This window comes from Amblyomma americanum, chromosome 9, assembly GCF_052857255.1.
Source record: "Amblyomma americanum isolate KBUSLIRL-KWMA chromosome 9, ASM5285725v1, whole genome shotgun sequence".
NCBI lineage: Eukaryota > Metazoa > Arthropoda > Arachnida > Ixodida > Ixodidae > Amblyomma > Amblyomma americanum.
Genome location: NC_135505.1, coordinates 136,144,500 through 136,159,138, shown reverse-complemented (window position 1 = coordinate 136,159,138; position 14,639 = coordinate 136,144,500). Strand labels below are relative to the sequence as shown.

At 42.7% G+C, this 14,639-nt stretch overlaps 1 protein-coding gene across 1 annotated transcript; it reads right to left on the bottom strand.

The window, feature by feature from the left end:
* Positions 1-1,787: 1,787 nt before the first annotated feature.
* Positions 1,788-13,405, bottom strand: Gmer (GDP-L-fucose synthase-like protein). The gene is made up of 9 exons (XM_077637540.1): positions 13,277-13,405; positions 12,495-12,645; positions 10,490-10,604; positions 9,959-10,087; positions 5,714-5,921; positions 4,783-4,914; positions 3,407-3,486; positions 2,591-2,690; positions 1,788-1,982 (listed from the first exon to the last, which is right to left on the bottom strand). Exons 2-9 carry the CDS (start codon positions 12,632-12,634, stop codon positions 1,927-1,929), a joined length of 960 nt encoding a protein of 319 aa, XP_077493666.1. The 5' UTR covers positions 12,635-12,645; positions 13,277-13,405; the 3' UTR covers positions 1,788-1,926.
* Positions 13,406-14,639: the final 1,234 nt, after the last annotated feature.

Below are 14,639 nucleotides of genomic sequence, written 5' to 3'. Positions count from 1 at the left end.
CACATCATAAAAAAATACCGCACAGGACGGTTCACGCGTTATCATACCTGTGCAAGGCTGATAGTGACAGCTATTAAGAGCAGTTAACACTGGGCCACGGTACGCAACGTATTGTACTACTCCGCCACCCAGTCACAAAAGTAAACGAAACCAGCTTTTAAATGTTTTACTTTATTCAACAAGCCAGGTATCAATATTCTAGAGCTTATAACTTTTTTTGTGCTTAGCTTCTTTCAGCGACAAGAGAAGCTTTAGTAACGGACTACTTTTTTGTCGTGGAGGAATTCTGTGCGCCAGTCATGAATGTGGGCGGAGCTTCACTGCAGACTTAAGTTGTATTATATCGTTTATTGTCTGCGTTCTTATTTGTATGCATAAACAATATTATTTATTATTGTCTTCTCTGGTAGAGTCACAGCATTGGTAAATATGCGTACATCGCTATGCTGCCACTCATGACATCACTGCGTGCTGGCCAATCAGCGCGGCGTTGTGTTGCGCCGACGCTGCAAAACCGGGAAACGTGCCCATATACAGCTGCCGCTGTAAAACTAATGAAACAAGTCTGTATAAAGAGGTAAGCTTGAGATAAACTGACTGCATCGGGCACGCTGCACGAGTTGTGGAGTACCTCCTTGGCTAAGGGGTAGCCGCTATTCTCCCACTGAACATTGCCAAAGTTATAGCATAGCAGTCATCCAGTCACTTGGATCACATGTTCATAATCATAAACTCGAGACTTCGCCATATATGATAGTATCGCGATGTGTGGAGGAGGGTGACAAATGCGCAAGCCATACATATGGAGGTGAATACCATCTTATCAGCGTTCCTTTTGAAATATAACGGAAACCTGGCAAACCGATTGCAGCACCAGTGTACGTGGCACCTCTGGCTGTTGCTGAATTGAGCATTTTGACTGCCGTTGCTAGCTGGCTTTGACATTACCTGTAAAGGGCTGGATGAAGAAGAAAGATTAGAAAAGAAGGAGGGCATGGAGATGTGAATGCTCAGGAGCAGCAGCAGGATACGAGGAGGTGAGAACACGTGAAAAAAGGTGCGTGGGGCGCAATGGATGAGTTCTGCAAGTTGATGAGCAGGAACGGTCAGAGGAGGCCTGAGGGCATGGAGAGAGTGAAAGCCTTTCGGAGGAGGTCAGAACAAGCCAAATGAGGTCCAAGGGTCGTACTCCTTGCTCATAGACCACGAGACTACACGACGCATCCAGCTGGTTGAACTATGTGCTCCCAAGACGGCCACATTGATGATCAGAATAGGTAAGTGAGGAGAGGTTCATAGGGTGCTAGAATGGTGCAACATATGCAACTGCTGCAGTAGTAACAAAAGCTTTAGAAAATTATAACCGTAGAATTATTTTTTTTTTCAATTCTTGTATGTCTGACTAGGGCAAGGCTTTTTTTTTAAAACAAAAATTTGAAGGCGTTTCAAGTGCCAAGCGACCATTTTCCCTCATAGATGTCCTAGCAAGCCAGCACTTCAGGACATAGCCCTCTGCCACGATAATTTGGGCACAATCCGTGCAGGCGGGTTAGCAGGCTCCTCCAGCCGAATGCCCTGGCAACTCTTGCATTGTTGCCACTGCGGTGAAGTAGTACATAGAATATGTCACCTGCAATGACACCACCTCTCCCCCTTGTATGTCAGCCAGATACACGTGCAGAGTGACCAGCTAGTGATCGCATTTGTGGAGGTTAACTAACCACAATTACTCTTTCAAACAGAGATATATTAAAATACAGCTATAAGGAAAAAAAACACCAGGCACATTATTTTCAACAAAATGTAGTTTATTTTATTCTGTACACCTGGCGGTTGTCCACAATCTCTGACGCTACACCCAACGTGCATGATGCCATCTGAATAACAACCAGGAACAAAAGAACAACGTATTCCTATTAAGCGGGGCTATTTTCGGGCAGTTTCATAGTTCTTGACATACCAGTCGACAGTTTCTTTCAAAGCTGCATGGGGAAAAAAAAAGATAGGTCAGCCAATTAAATTCTTCGATTGCAGCTGCACTGCAACATTCAGTTTACATTTGCATAATGTTCTCATATACTTATCTAATTTTTTTAATTTATCTAATTTTTTTCTGGCATCATTAGGCAATCAATATATTATTCATAATGTGCTTTGTACCCTGAATTCAAGCTATCAATCCTCCCAACAACTAAAACAACTTGACATAACTGGCTGGTTACTGTGCTATGTATTCATGGCAGCCAACAGCGCAGTGAACATGCACTGAAAGGAAGAAACGGGATGGGACAGTGCTTGCTCTATCCGTGTTTCACCGCACTGTTGTCTACCATGAATCTGTACCAACTAGCTCAACTTTCTTCCCTAATTAATGCGCTGTGTACACTAGAAAAAACTGCTGTGTCACGGATACTTGCACAAGTTCTTACCCCTTTTGTTTCTCTAGTAAAACCCGTAAAGTCTCATACATAACTCCGGATCCGTAAACATCCCTGATATGTAAAGTAGCATACATAGCTTCATTCCCACTAACAAGCACCAATTCCGAGAATCGAAAAGGAAAACTGAAGCTCATCATATGACATTGCACCTTTTTCAATGGGAGTGAATTTGAAGTCCGGTAGGTAGCGCCGAAGTTTCTTGTTGCTGGCAGTCTTCTTGAACTGACCGTCAGCTTTGGATGTGTCAAACTTCATAGTGCCCGTCAAGGAACACAGAAACCCAGATAAAATTTCAATAACACAAGCAGATATATGTGAATTTCTACAGTAGGCATTACCTTCTGTTATTGCAGGCCATTACAAAAAAAAAAGCCAATTCATTTTTTATGCAAACAAAAAACACAGTTCAGAAGATTCAATGAAATTCAGTTTCACAGGTGACTGCTGCAATTTAATCTTGAATTATTTAATAAAAAGTAACTGAGGCTTAATGTCAATGCGCTGTTCTTAGGAGCGACATCATTTAGAGCTTCAAACAAACCCCTTTTCCAATACAAGTGAGCTTTCAACGGAGGTAAAAGTTCAACTTAACGAGACTTCACATTAGGAATTTTCCTCCCTTGTGCACAGCTCACAATTCCTCCATATCTGCATTAATACCTACGTTCTACCATATCTAAGTTACATAAAAAATGTCATCACAGAGGTCTAATTCTGCATTTATGCCCAGCCAAACTTCTGCCCCCAAGATCATGGCTCAATAAGCCAGACGAAACCATGGCTTGAGTCCATGGCCGCTGTTACAGCTTTTATGTTACACGTCAAAGTATGTTAGCTCTCACACATTAGCATCTTCAGACCACCTTGCAGTCAGCTGCATTGATGAAGTGTGAAACATTGCCAAGTGAGCCAGAGGACAGTACACACGTCCAAAAGATTGCAGTAAACAATTAAGACAAGGATACAATGACATCCCCTTTAAAATCAAAGGCGTCAGTGATAAGCCTGGATGCATCCTTGATGCTCACTTCATCCTCTTCATCAACTGTAAGAGATAAAGAAAGGCTAAGGCATGATTGTCACTACTAGTTCCCACAGGTTATACCATTGAGGAGCAGCCATAGGAAGTCACGTCAGTAAATGATTAGGCTAGCCTTGAACAACAAGAAAGCAAAGTTGAAGTAAAACTAACGATAGGATGCGGTACTGTGCAGAGATCAAGTCCTGCAGTCAAGCATGACAGCATTTCTTGCATGTGATAGCGCATTTGGTATGGTACCGCTGAAGTAGTATCACACGCAACAAATATTCCCTAGAATCACTTTTTCTAGCCAGCAGGACAGAAGCCATGTGGTGATCGCATGGCGACTGCTTGTGCACCGAGAGGCGACCGCATGGCACGCATGTGCCGATCACCGGCTGTTTTCGCAGTGTCAATGGCGCACCAAGAAGGCGAAAACAACTTCCTCATTTACTATACCACCCCCTTGCTTGGGCAAGTCCGCAAAGAGGGTGTGACATCACAGCCATAGTTCGGATGATGAAGCCGAAGCCAATTTAGCATCAATAAGAAATTTAATTATAAATTACTTAGTAGTCTCAAGGTATTACGACAGGGTGAACCATTTGCCGCAATGGCTAACATGCCATTTCAAAGAAGCAAAAAAGCAAGCAAAAATTTGCTGTCTGTACTCCTTTAAGTCGGAACCATCTATAAATAATGTAAATAAATCTATTTTTCTTCTATGCCCATCAACCAACTCCTTTGCTCAACAGCATTCGTGTTTTGATGGGGAGAGGAAATTACTTGGACCAAGGATACATTCAGCGGCACCCGTACCCACTTCTAACAATACATAGGACATACTGAGCTGGTTCAGTACGGGCAGCGTAATTCTGTACATCTTCAAAACAGGCCTCTGCTCCAAAGCCGGTTCATTTCTGCTCATACAGAGATGATTTCTCCGACTGTGCTGCTGCATCTCTTTCATACCTTATTTTGCTCTGGACGAGGATTCTGGGACAAGAGGGGAACACACACTCAGCACAGGGGAACACAGGGCAAGCACCTTTATTCTATGAATATCCTGGCAGTCCTTGAGCTGCTCATCCCGTGCTCTCTGTGCTCAGCAGATGTACCTCTTTGAGCGAGAATCATCTTCCTAAGAATGTACCGCCATCCCAACAAGTTGTTATAAGGTGCTTGGTCCCAGCTATGTAAGAATAGAAATGGACCTAAAGAAACACCGCTGTACGTTACCAAAGATGCAAAAAAAAAAGAACGTGCAGAAGCACCTCTGTGAATCAACAAGGAAAATGAACTGAACACAGAGGAGTTCACCTGAGAGAATGATGGGCTCTACTTCATCGTATTCACGTAGCACCCATACGATGAGCCGTGCGAGGTCCAGGGAGTAGATGAACTGGCGCAACGGTTTACCCGATCCCCACACCTGCAGTGGAGCCCCATGCACTGAAACAGACACGCAAGCATTTATAAATGACACTGACAGCACTTCTACCCTGGTTGAGTTCGCATGAAAGTACACAATGAAAAAAAAAAAAAGTATTAGTACTTCTTTATCATCTTTTTCCATGCTGCACACATATGCGCATTGTGTTTAGAATGTAAAAGCAGATACGCAAAGACAGCATAACATCCTACCCTCAGCTGCTCGGCGCTTGAAAAGCAGAACTGACAAGATAGAATCAAATCCATATGGGCACACAAATTCCTTATCTGCACGTCTAATAACAGACTACTTATCAGCCTGTGAAAGCAATGCAAGCACAAGCAGAGACTTGCAACTTCTATTTTTAGATAACAACAATATGAATCAACATTACAGAAATATTGCAGTGGTGGCCGAGTGGTTGAGCATCTGCCTCGCATGCGGGAGGTGCGGGGTTCGATCCCCAGTGCCGCAGGGTACCCACCGGTGATACAATGGGTACAAGCATTCCCCAGGTATGGTGCTGGCTTATTTAGGGTGAAATGCTTTGGAAATGAGTCTTTGACCCCACCTTGAGAAGTCGAAATTACCTTGTGTCATGGCGCTCTTTGTCATAGATGCCCTTGCGCCATAAAAATCCACAATCATCAACAGTACAAAAATATCTTGCATGACCCCCTCTGGACACTTTTTGAAGCTCCTGTTTAAAAACTGTGGACGAGGAAACTCTGGAGGCAGTCCTTAAAATCATTGTGCATTAGAAGCTTCTCTAAACATATTCAGAATATGCAGTGTGAGGCAACATAAATTTGCGCCTACATTTGGCCTGGTGGGTTCTGTTGATAAGGCCCGCCAACACATGACCGTCCTCAAGGTTGAAGTTGTCGTGCGGCCCAAACACATTTGTTGGGATCACGGCGGTGAACTTGCAGCCGTGCTGTGCATGGTATGCCTTGTTTTGGACATCGATGAGCCGCTTAGCATATGAGTAACCAAAGTTGGAGTCATGCGGTGGGCCATTGTGAATCTGTAGAGAAAAAACAATAAGCTCAAGGTTAAATTTAACTCCTGTGTATTTAAACATGACCATTAAATGTTATTGCGCTTTATCTTCCCCCTGCCTCCCGACCTATTTGTGAGTTAGATCAATCAATCAATCAATCATTCTTTATTTTCCCAGAAAGAACTGGAATGGTCTCCTGGGCTAAAAGCTGGGTGAGCAGCTTGACGAGGCCCAGGAGACCGTTACATGGCAGAACAGTGAAGTTGAGAAAAAAAGAATAATGTGAATATAAAGCAATGTACACCATACGCAACATAATACAGTATTGCGGCAACATAATACAGTATGTAATGCACCATATTCGCCAAAATGAGCTAAAAATAGTTAAAAATAGTACAAGTTGACATAAATAACAGTACGAAATTGTAAACAAAGGAAGCACAGTAGAAAAAACTAAGTATAACATCAAAATGTGGTTCACAATGTTATGAAGTACGTGCGCAATTTCTTGGGATTCAGACGAGTTGTGTTTTGGTACATATTAAGCATTGATGGCAGGTTATGTGCTAATGATTGATGTTTATAGTAAGTGCGAAAGTGGGGGATTTCCCAGACATCTTTACTTCTTGTGTGTATATCTGTGCTACGTAGTGTTAAAAATGCCAGAGATGAGAGTAAGTTCTTGACTTCAGTAGAGGAAAAAAAGAATGTTTGGAGTAATCGATATTTGTATAAGTTATCAACCCTTATGATGTTAAAGGAAACAAACGCATCTTTAGTACTGGCTGTTGGATCGATATTTCCAATGTAGCGGATAACCTTCTTTTGTAACAAATGGAGTTTGTCTAAGTTTGTCTTTGTTGTTGTGGCCCATACCAACGAACAGTAATTTAAATAGGAATTGAATAAAGCATTATAGACTTGAAGTTTAGCTTTTACTGGAAGCAGTCTCCGACAACGCGATATCATGCCTGCAACTGAGGATAGTTTTTTCCTAAGATAGTGAGTGTGTGCATCCCAGCTTAAGTTCTGAGAAAAATGTACACCGAGGATTTTATGAACGTCCACAATTTCTATGTTATGGCACTGAAAATTAATAGACTGATGTATTTCAACAGGTTTATTCCGGGCACGGAATATCATTGCTTTTGTTTTCATTGTATTTATTTTAATTACGTTGAGCTGAGACCATATGGATAACTTCTGGAGGACTTCATTGCATTTTATTATTAGTCGGTCCACATTGTACTCGGGAATAAGTATGGTACTGTCGTCAGCATATATTATAAATTGAACTGTGGCATCTATGTTTACAAGATCATTTATATAAGTATTGAATAATAACGGTCCTAATACGCTACCTTGTGGAACGCCGTGAGTAATTGGTAGGAGGGAGGACATATAACCGTTTACATATACACACTGAGTCCTGTGGCTGAGGTAGGACTCCAGCAGGGCCAAACAATTACCGCGAATGCCATATGACTGCAGCTTACTAAGGAGCACTTTATGATGTAAGCAATCAAATGCCTTGCTGAAATCTACAAAAAGGGCAGCAGTTAACAAATTATTTTCAATATTCCGCAAGATATTTTCTTTAAGTGCTAACAAAGCTGATTCCGTTGATCTGCCTTTCCTAAATCCGTATTGTGCAGCTGTGATAACGTTTTCTTTATCGAAAAATTGTGTTATCCGAGTGAAAATGATTTTTTCAATTCCCTTGGAGAAGATAGGCAGCACAGATATCGGGCGGTAGTTAGTGGACAAGTTACGTTCGCCACCTTTAAAAATAACAGATACTCTGGCTGTTTTCATTTGCTCAGGAAAGGTTCCAGACTCTAGAATTAAATTAAAGATATGTGCAAGTACAGGACTAATTATCGGTAAAACGTACTTAACCGGTCTTATCTGCAGGTCGTGAATGTCTAATGCTTTACTGTTCCGCAGGCACATAAAAGTACTGTATATCTCAGATTCATCAGTTGGCTGGAGGAATATGGTTTCAGTGACAACACTATGGTGCGAATTTGTGGAGGGGGTGCCATTACATGCGGCAGCAGCGTTTACAAACTGATGATTGAAGTGTTCTACTAGAGCTTTGTCCCGTAATTCATTACCATCTACCATTACAGTATCTGGCATATAATTTTTGCTCTCACGACCGAGGACGTCGTTCATAGCCTTCCAAGCAATGTCTGGGCTCTGCCGGGCAACATGTGCAAACAGATGCTCGTAATATGCACACTTTGCCCGTCTAAGTTCACTGTTCACTTCGTTTCTGACTTTCTTAAATTCTTTTAAGGTTGTTTCTAAGCGTGTCTTCAAGAAAGAATGATAGAGGCGGTTTTTGTTTGTAATTTTCTTTAAATGGTCACGAGTTACCCATGGTTTCCTGGCTTTTTTTGAAGGTTTGTGCATCTTCAATGGAAAATGCCTAGCGTACACACACACAAAACGTGTAATGAATTCATTATAGGCATCGTTAACATCCATTTTATTGGTCACAGGTGACCAGTCTTGTGACAGAATGTCCTGCTGAAATGCCTGTAAACCATTCTGGGTGATGTGCTGAGCAATAAAGGACTGTTTTTGTTTGATAGATTTGGGTGAGTGGGTAGAATATGCCATGAAAACTGGACAATGATCACTAATGTCAGACACAATAGTGCCAGAATTGTAAACAGTGGTATCGATATTAGTTACAAGGAGGTCAAGTACTGATGATGTAGTTCTTGTGATACGAGTTGGCGTGATTATTAAATTTTTGAAACCAGATGAAACCAAAATGTCATTAAACTCGAAAACAGAATTGCATTCTTCAAGCATGTTAATGTTAAAATCTCCCGCGCAAATCAGGCGAAGGTTATTATCACAAACATAGTCCAAAAAAGAATCATAAAATTCCATAAAGCGTGCAATATTACCACTCGGAGGTCGATATAGCACAGAGATGACATCGCTCCTATTTTTGACAGTCACGATTTCATAGTCATCCGTTACAGTGCTGAAATCCGACACCAGGCAACAATTCTTTGTTTTCTTGACAAGAACTGCCACACCACCACCTCGTCTTTCTGGACGATTAAGAAAAAAATTATCGTAGCCATATATATTTACCATTTTACAATGAGTTGAATACCATGTCTCAGAAATCATAAGAATGTCAGTTCCTACTTTCTGCTGACCCAAGCAGTATCTATTCAAATTTTTGACATGCGAGACCGTTAGTGACAAGAAAAGAGATGACAAGTGACAACAAAGCGTAACTGTTAACGTATCTACAAGTGACATCTTCCTGAAAGCAGAAAATCAACCATACATGATTGGATGCAGCTTGCTCACACAGCATGACAATGACAACAGAGAATATAACTAGGCATTCAACATTTGTTTTCCAGTTTCTGAAAATTCAGCAAACTTGTCCAATGCATTTATTTCAGAAAACATTCGTTTTTTTTTTCTTCGAAAATATGATTTCCCATGGAAAAATGTGCTTTATTTGGTACTTGTGAGGTGTAGTTTACATTGGCTTGTTTATTAGCGAGAGCAGTTTATGTACTAGTAATTAAGCTGAACCCTTTTCGTTAGCCTCCACGTTTCTACCCCACAGGTGAGCACGTGTAAGATACAGCCCTCTTTTGTAACCAATTATAAGACAAAGCTACGGTGCAGCTATAAAGGATGATGACCTTTTTCGTCCAAAACTGATTTTCGAAAAATAAATTTATCGTACGTTTATCTTTCTCTTTCTGTTTTAAACCGCAAACTCCAATCCCTCAATATAGTTAACATACAGGCGAAAGTAATATGATGAGAAACAATTCATTCACAATTCATAACCAAACTCGTTTCTTTGCATAAAACATGAAAAGGCATCAGAGATCAAGCAGCTGGAGAAAAACTACTTAGCAAAAAAAGCAGCTTGGATAGTGTTCATTGAATGCAAGCTAACATGCCTTCAATTACCTACTATAGCTTCAACCTGTACACATGACGAAAAAAGGCTATTGTGAATCTTCACAACCAAGCAAAGTCAGAAGTTTGCAGCAGCGTTTGCTTACCATAGTTTCATCAATGGGGTATGTAGTTTTGTCGGGAAATATGCACGTCGAAAGACAGGACACCACCTTTCGAACACCAATTTCAAAACTTGTCTGCAGGACATTGTCGTTTATCATGATGTTCCTTCTCTGCAATAAGTGAAATCGTACATTATTAAGCACTCTAGAGCAAAAGCAGAGGCCACACATTCACTAACCTCAGTGGCAGGCATTATGGTAGTCCCTCTTAATAGCAAAAGACAGGGAGTTCTAATGTGGCTGCAACAATCTTTTCAGATAAAGAGATTCTAAGCGATACCATGAAACTGAAACTTAGGAACTGCTAAGACAGAGAGTTGTCAACTATGTACTTCTTTTCGTGAAACCATTCTAGTTGGCGGCACCAAGATGGCACCACAGAAAGTTATCACAACCTCCTCCTCACGCTTTATCCCCCTGCTTCATAACATGTTTAACAAGTTCTACGTGCAAACAGGGTCAGGCACAGAAATGAGAAGAAAAGAAGATGACTGGAAGTGGCGGGGAACTGACCAAGAAGTCAAGGTTGTACTTCATGTTCCTGAAAAGGCCTCCGACCATCGCGGCTAGGTGGACGACATGAGTGGGCTTGTGCTTGGCGAACAGCGCTTCGGTCTGCTGCTTGTTGCTTTGAAATACAAGAAACACAGAACAATAAGCAAGGCTCCCCCTCCCCCACATACTGCAGCACGAGGCCACAAATTATAAGCTAATTCATGCATTAAAACATCATGCACATTTCACACAATCCAACAAGATGGCTTCTTGAACAGGTTGGCGCATTACATGAACAAACCAACGTCATGTGAAAAAAATCAAAATGCTAATAGAAATCACAATGCGCTGCTTCTGATCCACTATCAAGCTTGCAGCTGCATTTTGCTTACTCAACACATGCATAGGAATCGGTCACGAGCAGCAGAGACAGAGATAGGAAAATAGCTGAAGCCAAATTGATAAGATCTGCTGGCAAGAAGTGTGCCTGTTCAGTGAATAATGCTGTCAGATAGTGATATGGAATTTCTGGCTGAAGAACAAGGTGAAATATTAAGCCTTCTTTGCCCTCTGTGTGGTTTAGTCTCTTCCAAACTGATTAGATATGCGGGAAAGGAAATGTATGCATGCTCCGCTGATAATGCTCTCTTAGTGATGTAGCATTCGTGGCAGCAGAATAAGTGTAATCTTACACGAGCCTCTTGCTCTGCTTTTGCAGTTTATTTCAGCAGCAACTAGTGCTTTAAGATGTCTGTTTCTCTCATGTTTCTGTCCTGTGTAAACCGCAAAATATTTTATTTTATAGTTCACCAGCTGTTCTACCTGCTCATTTCAAACGAGAACACATACAGAAAAGACTATAGTACCCTTTCAATGCAGTCAGAACAACTTCACCGACATTCCCTTCTTATGTAATGAACACAAGCATTTCGAAAGTTGCCATAGCCAAACGAAAAAAACCCCTGTCACCACCAAAGACGGAAGCAGAATGCTTCTGGTTTTAGATCCGGCCTTTTTCAAAAAAATTCTACACCAGCAAACCAAACGTGCTACATTAGTTAAATACAAGCACTCGTTAAATGTCGCTGGTTTAACCTAGTGTGCAATACCTCTAGTGGCAATGCTGAAACCAGATTGCAGCACTACTAGTCATGCTTGTTTCTCAATGAAACCAGCCCTGCATCTTGTCCTTCTAGCATTACCACCAAAGCAGTATTGCAGACGTAGATGCAGACAACTGCCTTCTTGACACTAAGCCAGTCTCATAATTATGTGGTTTACAAATTACTTCCTGAACTAGAAATAAACATTTATTGTTTATGAGGGTTTAATGTCCCAAAGCGACTGAGGCTATGAGGGACGCCATAGTGAAGGGCTCCGGAAATTTTGACCACCTAGGGTTCTTTAACATGCACTGGCATGTCACAGTACACGGGCGTCTAGCATTTCGCCTCCATCGAAATTCGACTGCCACAGCCGGGATTGAACCTGCGTCTTTTGGGTCAGCAGCCAAGCGCCATAACCCCAGAGCCGCCGTGGCAACTGAGCTTGAAGTAAAGAACATCATACACCACACAGTGGTGAAAGGTATGCGGCATAAATGTTTGTTACCAGCAGTGAATCGTTTCACATTATCACTGAGAGCCGCTTTGAACTTGCATGTAAATGATCCTCCGTAATGCAGTAGCATATGGAAGCACTTGTGGACTGAGCAGCTGCCAGGCCTCCGCGTGTCTTACATTCGGACAAAAATAAAAACTAACAAAGGCCAGCAGTACACTGGACGCTACACGGCTTAACAAGGTGGAAGCTCAGGAAAGTCGGTCTGCAACGATGAAAAAATTGGCAGACGGTCACGGTTACACAAGGCCCCGGCGTATCTCGTACCTTCATCAGAGCTCCCTCCGCAAACATTCGTGTTCTATCAGGGCTGACCCGGCCCGGATGCACGTTGCATGGTATCGTATACCGGCAACCACAGGCCAATCTACCTTCGTTCACTAGATATCATGACAATACTTACGTAAGGTCGGCGTCTTTCGATGAAACAAAGATCCACCGCTCTCCGGGCCTCTTCTCTTGGTTGGCAACGGTCTCGATGGCTTTGCCGACGAGTCCCGTGCCTCCTGTCACCAGAATCACTTTCTCTTCCGCTGACGCCATCCCCTCTAGCGCTACGAGAGCACAAGTTAAAGAGCGTAAGATTCCAACGCTCTGGAGCAGCACGAAATGTTATGCGGCTAGAAGAAAGCACAAAACAACTCTGCCTCAAAGCACCGGCAACTCAGTACGGATTTAGAAGCAACATATGCACAACATGCCGGCAACTTTCGCTTGACGGCTGCGGACGTGGCTTGAACGAACCACCTGCCAGCACAGCGGGTCATGTTGGGTACATGTACTACGTATCCCATTGCCAAAAGTAACCGGGCACGGGTGGTTTGTTTCTTAGCCGCGTAGCGAAGCTCTTACGGCAGCCCTTAAACTCTGAATCTGTGAAAAGTAATGGGAGCCCTTGTCCTCATGTTTTGACACCTTTCGGTTTTTAACAGTGCCGTAACGGCTCTGCTATACGGTTGAGAAGCAAAAACCTGCTGCTCGGTTGCTTTTGGTACAGGGGGCACGTACGCGACAAGTGTCCAGTCGACGCACACTCCGCACGCACGTTTCCAGAACGTGAAATCTGTGTGTGCAGACTTCATTTCAGCTCAGCAATTTTAAGCTCGCCCATTTGCCTTCGGTACGAACGCGAAAAAGCAGGGGCAATATTACTAGTAATAAACAACAATGACCGCTTGTACTTACAACAAAGATAGGTGTGGGTTCACCAGTCCCCTGGAACCGGCGCCTTAATAAGTCAACAGACTTCTAGCACGCCGACACCGGCAACAGCCTACAATCCACGCCCGCGCACAGCTGAGCCGCTGATGCCGACTAAAAGGTTTCCACGTGACAACTACGCGCCTGCAAAGCCCAATAGAAAAGCAGTATTTATCAGATTTCCTGAAGTAACCTGTTGTGCAGCGCCACCTATATACAATTTTTTTTTGTCTTGATAATGTGGTGACGGTTGCTTCTGATCAATTTTCGGATGGACAGACTAGACAGACATGCACTCAGCAGAAACGAGAACGTACCGCGACACAGAAAACGCAAAGCAGCAGCAATTTCCTGCATAAACAGATTGTCCCATAACAGAAAAAAGACCGCGCAACGTTTCCAAATTCGTGTAGTTTTCTCAGCTAGGTCCAGGCTTTCTATGCTCATCCGCATATTTGCAGCGCGTACGATAGAGCCAAAAGATGCATGCAAAACGAAAAAACAAGAGAGATTTGTTGATTGCACGTACAGGATTCGTTTCTGGCATTAACTTGCGTGAAAATTTACGTGGGACAGCGAGGTATATTGCCTCGACGGTTCATTGCTCAGAATTAATGCGCACAAAACGGGAAAAGTGCAAACCATTGTTCGATTCGGTTCGAAGCAAAGACCGGTACCACGAGGAACCGACTTGGTGCAACGGATATGCCAGGCTTGCTACTCTGGCCAAACTCATTTAGTAAGCATAATCGATTTTTCTCACCACACCGGCAACCAAGGTCGTGAGAGACTCCTGGACACCTAGCGCGGAAGCCCCTGCCTAACATTTCCTCTTTGACCAAGAACCTTGTGATGCCTACCATAGCAACAGCGTTACTGCAAGCTGTAATGTGTACCATCAGTAAGGCATGTTGCTGGGCAAGTTGGTTAAGCATCTTTGAAATTTGGAAAGAATCCACCTTGGCGCAAGTAAAACCACACACACAAAGGAAAGACAAGGAGACAACGGACAGGCGCCAACTTCCAACTGTTTATTCCTCAAGAAAACCACACAGATAAATAGTCTCAGGATACGCCCACTTTTTTTCAATCCATGTGCCTATCACAGCCATAATCTATCACCCTGCATTATCAGTTTTTGCACAGAAAATTGTACTCCGCCGCATACAAATTCACTGACGTGTCACTCACACACAAAGCCGCCTTTTTCTTTATGTGAAACGCTTCCAATAAAAGCCTCGCCTGTTTAATCTTGCTCCTGCCAAGAATCCTCGCCTTTTCCAGTCGAGGTTCGCACTTGCACATATTAACATGGTTGACCAAGTTGGCATATTTATCTTTATTGTTT

Excerpts from the sequence above, each read along its gene's own strand:
- Gmer (XM_077637540.1), bottom strand. The coding sequence starts at position 12,634 with ATGGCGTCAGCGGAAGAGAAAGTGATTCTGGTGACAGGAGGCACGGGA. Across the intron at positions 10,088-10,489 it reads AGTACAACCTTGACTTCTTG|AGAAGGAACATCATGATAAA; the intron begins GTCAGTTCCCCG and ends CACTTATTGCAG. Across the intron at positions 1,983-2,590 it reads ATTCACTCCCATTGAAAAAG|CTTTGAAAGAAACTGTCGAC; the intron begins GTGCAATGTCAT and ends TTCCCCATGCAG.